General features: G+C 40.5%; 1 protein-coding gene across 3 annotated transcripts in view; it reads right to left on the reverse strand.

Moving 5' to 3' along the window:
- LOC139412958 (zinc finger protein 271-like) overlaps nucleotides 1–8,548 on the reverse strand; it is a 35,452-nt gene extending 26,904 nt beyond the window's left edge. For 2 of the 3 annotated variants that reach the window (XM_071159873.1, XM_071159872.1), the window contains exon 1: nucleotides 8,151–8,463. In XM_071159873.1, coding sequence (XP_071015974.1) covers nucleotides 8,151–8,228 — 78 coding nt within the window. In that variant the 5' untranslated portion in view covers nucleotides 8,229–8,463. Of the gene's footprint in view, nucleotides 1–8,150 lie in introns of all 3 variants that reach the window. The other variant, XM_071159871.1, reaches the window with a different exon arrangement.
- Nucleotides 8,549–9,012: the final 464 nt, after the last annotated feature.

The raw sequence follows: 9,012 nt of genomic DNA on the forward strand, positions 1-9,012 counted from the left end.
TGATTTGATTTGAGAAGAGAGACCATGTACTGGAGTAAACCGTTAGACTGTAGCGAGAGGAACGCCGCCATGTCTGGGGGCAGTACAGGCGACAGAAAGGGTTTTGCATAACACTGCATCGATCACAATGTGTCAACAAGTACATCTGTATGTTCCACATGGTGTAGCAACCAGTTAACAGCACATTACTAGTGCAAGATGGACAAAATGGGAGTTAACGTTAAATGGGGAAAATCTACAATGCCATAAAATCGGTGCTTTGTATCCTGCATCGTTAACGCCGTTGCCTGGGGAGGGAGAAGCATGTATGTAACCCAGATCAAATTACACAGAAGGATTTGAAGCGTGTCAATTACCCAGTAAATGAGCAGTAGTGAAATGTGAAGCATTTCAGTAATCTGGGTGGAACAACTTGATAACAGGACTAGTACATTGGACATAGTCTGTTCAGAACAAGGTGTAATCTTGGAACAGAAAGGAGTATGGAAGGAAAGTAATAGCACTGAGTCTAAGAAATTAAACTACATTCTCTCTCTTGCCTTAAATGGACATAATGTGCCAGGGTTCTCGATGAGCTGAGGGTCAGTTAATAACTTTCAGACTATTAGTGCTACCCAGGGCTGTTGAGGTGACCGTATTACAGCCACACCGGTGGTCACGAGTCATGAAGGCAGACAAATTCCACAGGAACGTTTAGTCATGGTAATTAGGCTTCTCCATGCTCTGATGCTGGTCATTAGTAGTCGACCAAACTTGCTAACTGCCTGGTACTCAGCACTCTATTGTCCCTCTAATCACTCTGATATCAACGCAAATGTAATCGAATCAAACACTTCATAGGCTATGCAATTGCGCGAGAAAACAGAGTGATGGGATCCTCTTTTAGTAGAGGCCATCAGCTTTATATAGACTAGGCCTACTATATCTATTTCTCAACTTTCCTAATATTAAGCACATTGTTTATCTTTACAACAGGAGTATAGCATTGATGATGGCGCCGGTGGGTAGGGCTGCCGTATTACCGGCCCTCAACCAATCATGCTATTTTGTTAGTTTTTTCACGTTGTTCGTAACTTGTTTTGTACATAATGCTGCTCTTTAATTATTTGTTTTTCTTATCTCTTACTTTTTAAAACTTATTTTTTAGGTATTTTCTTAACTGCATCGTTGGTTAAGGGCTTGTAAGTAAGCATTTCACGCTATGGTCGACACCTGTTGTATTCGGTGCATGTGACAAATACATTTTGATTTGATTTGTGGCTGGCATGAAAATGAACCACAGGAAAAGCTTCCTCCAATCAAGTGCACAGATAACATGTAGTTTCCCACTGTCCGTTTCGAGACAGGTGCAAGGTAATGGTCCATTCTAAATCAAAACTAATTTCACCCACATTAAGTATATGTAAAGACAAGATTAAATCAAGTATAGTCTGATGGGTGACAATATTAGCCTATCACTTGTGAATGATATATAATCACTTGTGAATGATGCCTAGCATAAGAAACAAAGCCTTTTTTTGTGACTTTTTCAAATCATAGTCATACCTCATGTAGCCCATAGGGCTATATGTTTTGATATGGTTTGTATCACAACTAAAGTGGCCAAATAACTTCTTAAAATTAAGCACATTAATCCGCTTTGCAAGGGGTGTAGAGCCTAACTGGTATACATAAGCAGCGCACAAGTTTTAAGTTTGGGGAAGAACATTTGCGCCATAAAAATGCACCTTTATAATTAAAGCATTACATGCATAATCGCATTTGCGGCCACCTTTTATAATGGTGTTTTCCCGCTAGTGGAACATTTGTGCTTATAGCCTACTGCCGTGTGCGCATTGTTGCGCTTATAATGTGAAGAATTAGCCTAATAGTTTATCAACATTTTATGCTAAACGTTCTGATCTGTTGAATCAGCCACATTGCGTAAAAAAGTTTGATGCTAGTGGTTGTATTAATTTGGGATCTATTGCACCCGACAACTGTCCCAGACTATGTTTGGAATATTTATTTCTTGCACAGAATAGGTTATAAAGTGTGAACAGCCTGCGCAAAAAAACAAAGCAGAGCTCATGCCTTTCAACTTTTTTCAAATCATCATCACCATTATTAGAGTCGCATCATGCAGCCTTATAATGTATTAAAAATCAAAACATATAGCCCAACGTTTGTAGAACAACTAAAGTTACATTAATAACTCTAAATTAACCATATAGGAGTACCTATTTCTTTGTTAACTGCTCAACACAGAATAGCCACATGTGCACTACCTCAAATCGTTTGGAGAAAATATTTAGAATGTTTTCAGCTTTGTTCAATAGCATTCTTCAAACTAGAAAATATAATGCCATGGAATTCTAAGCAAATATGGTCTACTAAATGAACTAGTGTAGCCCACAGCCATTTGGCATATAGCTACATCAGGAATTAACATAAGGACAACTCAGAGCATGCTATTCTGTTCTTCTGAAGCACACTACATTTTCTTCATGTCATGCTTCTCTAGACAATAAATACTGGATTTATTGTGAAGGTGTAGGCTATATTACATGGATTCATTAGACTTTTTAAAATGGCTTGTAGGCTCTGTGTGGAAGCCAGGAGATGCTAAATGTGTTTATGTTAATTAACGGTCAATTACCGTGAGACCGACAGTTATTTGCTTGACAATCACCGGCTGATGAAATTTTGTGACCGGGGGGAGGGGCATGTTGCCCCGCTTTGAAGATAACACAGTGCCACCAACACAGCCCGCTACCAAGGACTGTGGGCTCTCCTCCATGGCCGACGTAAGACATTAAAATGTGTTAACCCTCGCAAGGCTGCCGGCCCAGACGTCGTCCTCAGAGCATGCGGAGACCAGCTGGCTGGTGTGTTAATGGACATATTCAATCTCTCCCTATCCCAGTCTGCTGTCCCCACATGCTTCACAATGGCCACCATTGTTCCTGTACCCAAGAAGGCAAAGATAACTGAACTAAATGACTATCAGCACTCACTTCTGTCATCACGAATTGCTTTGAGAGGCTAGTCAAGGATCATATCACCTCCACCTAACCAGTCACCCTAGACCCACAGCAATTTGCATACCGCCCCAATAGGTCCACAGACAATGCAATCGTTATCACACTGCCCTATCCCATCTGGACAAGAGGAATACCCATGTAAGAATGCTGTTCATCAACTACAGCTCAGCATTCAACACCATAGTACCCTCATCATTAAGCTTGAGAGCCTGGGTCTCAACCCACCCTGTGCGATTGGGTCCTGGACTTCCTGACAAGCCGCCCCCAGGTGGTGATGGTAGTAAAGAACATCTCCACTTCGCTGATCCTCAACACTGGGGCCCCACAAGGGTGCGTGCTCCGCCCCCTCCTGTACTCCCTGTTCACCCATGACTGTGTGGCCATGCACGCCTCCAACTCAATCATCAAGTTTGCAGATGACACAACAGTAGTAGGCTTGATCACCAACAACGACAAGACAGCCTATAGGGAGGTGGTGAGGGCACTCAGTAATACAGGGTCAGGAAAACAACCTCTCACTCAACATCAACAAAACAAAGGAGGCGACCTTGGACTACAGGAAACAGCAGAGGGAGCACCCACCATCCACAGATGGGACAGCAGGGTAGAAGGTGGAAAGTTTTAAGTTCCTCTGCATACACATTACGGACAAACTGAAATGGTCCACCCACACAGACAGTGTGGTGAAGGCGGCGCAGCAGCACCTCTTCAACCTCAGGAGGCTGAAGAAATGTGACTTGGCCCCTAAAACATTTACAGATGCACAAATGAGAGCATCCAGTTAGGCTGTATCACCGCCCGGTACGGCAACTGCACCGCCCACAACCACAGGGTTCTCCAGTGGGTGGTGCGGTCTGCACAAAGCATCACCGGGGGCACATTGCCTGCCCTCCAGGACACCTACAGCACCCGATGTCACAGGAAGGCCAAAAAGATATTCACGGACAACAACCAACCGAGCTATTGGCTTTTCACCCCGCTACCATCCAGAAGGCGAGGTCAGTACAGGTGCATCAAAGCTGTGACCGAGAGACTGAAAAACAGCTTCTATCTCAAGGCCATCAGACTGTTAAACAGCCATCACTAACACAGAGGCTGCTGACAACATACAGATTTGAAATCATTGGCCACTATAACAAATGGATCACTAGTCACTTTATTAATGACACTTTAATAATGATGTTGACATATCTTTATTACTCATCTCATATGTATATACTGTATTTTATACCATCCACTGCATCTTGCCCATGCCACTCAGTCAATGCTCATCCATAAATGTATATGTACATATTCTTATTCCATCCCTTCACTTACATTAGTGTGTATTAGGTAGTTGTTGTGGAATTGTTAGAATACTTGTTGATATTGCTCCACTGTAGGAACTAGAAGCACAAGCATTTTGCTAGACTCGCAATAACATCTGCTAACCATGTGTATGTGACCAATAACATTTTATTTTGGAAAGTGGTATCACGTAAGAGGAGGTTATATTCACCAGTATAACCCCTACATTTTTGCAACTAAAGGAGTGAAGTGGTCAGGGAAGGTTTTAGACAACAGCAGACCACGAGGACTGAATATGGGAACCAAACTATTCTCTCGGTCAAGCGTCAGGGGGAAGAGGTCTATGAGCAGATGAAGGCATACTTCTACATTTGTTTAGGGGCTGAACTAGTGACAGAGACAGAAATTAAATCAGTGTAAACGATATGATGGCGGAGTCACGGGTCAGTCCTACGGGGTGTTAGTGGCAGATTCTGTCAGGACCGATATCCGTGCATTCTATGGAGTCCCAAAAACCAAGGCATTAATGTTAATTGGAAAGAATAATTGAATGTGACAATGGCAGAGATCTGCATGGCTCAGATTAAGTTAGTAGGTAATAAAGTGTCTGGGGAGCGATACCACTCCACTTTGTGTAGTGGTACAGGGGAGAGCTCACAGTAGAGGAAAGACAGCTAACTGCAGCACAATATTGAGACTACTATGAGGATAAGTTGAACCAGGATCATTTGTATTTATTATGGGGTCCAGCGAAAATAAGTTATACCATTTTTAAAACATTACATTCACAACAGATTTCACAACACATTAAGTGTGCCCCCTCAGGCCACTACTCTAAAACACAAAATCCATGTGCACGTGCGTGTATAGCGCGTATGTTATCGTGTGTGTGTGTGTGTATGCGCCTGTGTTTGTCTCTCTTCACATGGTGGTACAGTGGTTCATCCTTTAAAAAGTTGCAGCGTACTGCATAGAGGTCGACCGATTATGATTTTTCAACGCCGATACCGATTATTGGAGGACAAAAAAAAAACACTCCCGATTAATCGGACGATTTTTAAAAATGTATTTGTAATAATGACAATTACAACAATACTGAACGAACACTTATTTTAACTTAATATAATACATAAATAAAATCAATTTAGCCTCAAATAAATAATGAAACATGTTGAATTTGGTTTAAATATTGCAAAAACAAAGTGTTGGAGAAGAAAGTAAAAGTGCAATATGTGCCATGTAAGTAAGCTATCGTTTAAGATCCTTGCTCAGAACATGAGAACATATGAAAGCTGGTGGTTCCTTTTAACATGAGTCTACAATATTCCCAGGTAAGAAGTTTAGGTTGTAGTTATTATAGGAATTATAGGACTATTTCTTTCTATACCATTTGTATTTCATATACCTTTGACTATTCTATGTTCTTATAGGCACTTTAGTATTGCCAGTGTAACAGTATAGCTTCCGTAGAGCGTTGGACTAGTTAACTGTAAGGTTGCAAGATTGGATGCCCTGAGCTGACAAGGTGAAAAACTGTCGTTCTGCCCCTGAAGAAGGCAGTTAACCCACCGTTCCTAGGCCGTCATTGAAAATAAGAATGTGTTCTTAACTGACTTGCCTAGTTAAATAATATATATATAAAAAATTTAATCGGAAATCGAAGCCCAAAAATACAGATTTCCGAATGTTATGAAAACTTGAAATCGGCCCTAATTAATAGGCCATTCCGATTAATCGGTAGACCTCTACCAGGGACTGCGGTTGAAAATTAGCCGGCTGGCTAAAACCGGCACTTTTACTGAAACGTTGATTAAGGTGCACTGTCTCTGTAAAAATAAAATATTTGTATTTATTTTTTAAATTTGGGAATAAGAATAATGTTTTATTTTCTGTTAATTTATGAGTAATGTCAATGTTTATATAAAATGTTAAACAGTATGGATATACTATTCAAAAAGGAGACTGTTGGATTTGAGCTTGAAATATCCTTATTACCATACTAGAATGTATTTATTACTTTGCATGTATTAGAAAGGTATATGTTGGGAGTCAATGAATGGTGAATAGGAACGCTGTGTATAGAAAGTTACAAGAGGTGACAAGGGGCAGCGCAGAAAGTTCATATTCTGTTCAAACATGTTGTTGCTGAATATTAATATTTTTGAGCAAGGAGGCAAAGAGCAACGGTCTAGTTTCATTTCCTGATAAGGCAGGCCAGTTGCTTTGGAACTAGGACCATGAGGGATGTGGAACTCAACTCGAGATAAGGTCAACAGTTGAAGAGAGAAGACACTGCTGAGGGGGGCCATAGGGGCCCACCACAAATACCATTTGATTACAGTCCTATCTCACATACACACACTTCCACACCCATGAGGATCATAGACTGAGGTAAGCCATGACAATACCAGTAAGAGGAACCTACTGTGTTTCTGGCTAACAGAGAATAATTGTTTATCTTAGACATGCAAGGAGATGACTTGCCTAGTCAGAAGGTATATAAGTAAGTATATGCTTGTGTGACTTGTATGTTGTGTGTGCAGCTACAGCACCCAAGTGGGTTGAATAAACCTGGTTTGAGCTTTTCTAGTCGTCCGTTTGAGTTTCTACTCTGTTTGTTCAGAACCTAACACTGGTCAAACAGATGGAAATGGAAATAGCTGATAGATGAAAATAGCAGAAATAGTCTTAAAAAACCTGCCAACTAATATCAACATTTAAATGTAGTTTTGCAGAAATGATTTTCCTTCTGTAAATGGAAGTAATTCTGTTACCAAAAACCCACATATCTTTAATATATTTTCTTAGTTCACAGAAGTAACAAGTAAAGTTAGACCTACTTTCTCTTTGTCAGGTGGTGGTCAAAGCAGGATTGTGAAATTTGGACAACCCCTCCCTCTCCCTCCAGTTAATGTTAACTACCCCTGCGCTGACTGACACCTACCCATGAGCCCCCTCTCTTTCCATTTACTGTAATCAGCAACCTCACCCTCTGAGCGCCAACCAACCCTGGATGTTGAAAAGTAGTTGAAATTTGGGCAATCCAAATCTGAACTAATCAGATGTCTGTTTCACAAGTTTGGACAGTACAGTAAAATAAAAGTAGGTTAGAATATAGTCCGATACAATAAAGTACTGTACAGTAGAATTTAGTACAGTAAAGTGCAGTATAATTTACTGTGTACTCTCCTGAACTATACTCTACCATGCTGTACTTTAATGTCCAAACTTGTTTAACATAGATGTTTATGATCGGTACAGATTTGGTCTGGTCCAGACAAACCAAACTTGGTCTTGTTTGGGGACTGAACTCAGAATAATAGCCAGTGTATAGAATACCCAAACATGCAAAAGCAGGATATTACATTTTTCTACCTTTGTGTACTCAGAATACATCACCATGAAGAGAATAACATTCATAATTATGGATTTCTGTATAGTACAGATCAGGGACCCGTAATTATATTACCATCATTCTGTTACTGGGTGTTAATCCAATTCGTTTACTGTGGCTCAATAAGCGAAATATATATATTTTTGTTTTAACTTGAGTCTTCATATCATAGCTGACGCCGCATTCTTTCTGCCGACATATTTGAATCTTAATTCAGAGTAGTTTTTGGAAAACGTAATCAAACTGATGTAGATTATACTGTCATTCTGTTAACAAACTTTATCTGTAATGTTCGAGTACATGTGTTTTTGTAAAATCGTCAGTGGAAATTGTTAAAAGTAGTTATTGTGCAAAGAGTTGTATGGTTTGTTTAACTTTGCAATCGATGGTTTTTGTTTGGCATACTTTTGAAGTGACAAATCGGTGTCTCAGCGTCATTATGTTACCTTTGAATTGCCCGGCTCCTCTTCATCTCGGGTCTCCTGCATTGTTTGGGGTAGTCCTGCGTCCTCAAATTCCGCCATTTTCAATGGTGTGTTTTGTATCCCAACAGAAGTGTTGCGGGTAAAACCAGAGGCAGCAAACCAACCAAGTCTTACAGCCAAGTCTACTGTTCTATTCTATACACAATATTTTTGACTGATTTTGCAGGTTGCAAATGGAAGCTTTAGGTTAGATTTGATTCTAAGTGAAAAGAAAAATAAAACAATCTCACACGACCGTTGTTGTGCAGCTGCACGTCTATTCACTGCTGGTACTCCTCTCTCCACACCAGAACGTGATGCAGTTTAAAATGAACAAGAAAAACGCAGCCAGCTAAACTAATGACAGAGAACGAAGTGTCGTAAAATGCTTGCAGACGTTTCACTTTACGTCTGAATGCAGACTATTCATTTTTTTAAACCAGCGGCGAAAAATCGCGAGACTTCCGGGAAAGCTTGGGAAGCAAACTGACCTGACAACGCCGGGGTTTGTACGGTTTAGAGAAGGAAATGAGAGACAGTGTTGATTTAAGCTTGTAAATCTTGGTGGGACAAATATTTTTGATGCATGCCAGCAAAGCCACTACACAACACTAAGCAATAGATTCATTGCATTATAACAGTGACAAACGGTGCCCACACTGTTAAGCCTACATAAATCTGTCCCAACAGCAGAACTTTCTTTTCAGCACCATGGAGTGAATCCTTGTCTATCTGCAGAGCCTTGTCTGGCAGCGAAACAGTTCATTCAGCCTCAAAACCTGCCCTGAATGAAGCATCACCACTGATGAGAGGAAGTGAAACATTCTTCCTTAGTAGTTCATTT

This window comes from Oncorhynchus clarkii, chromosome 7 (genome assembly GCF_045791955.1).
Source record: "Oncorhynchus clarkii lewisi isolate Uvic-CL-2024 chromosome 7, UVic_Ocla_1.0, whole genome shotgun sequence".
Taxonomy (NCBI): Eukaryota; Metazoa; Chordata; class Actinopteri; order Salmoniformes; family Salmonidae; genus Oncorhynchus; species Oncorhynchus clarkii.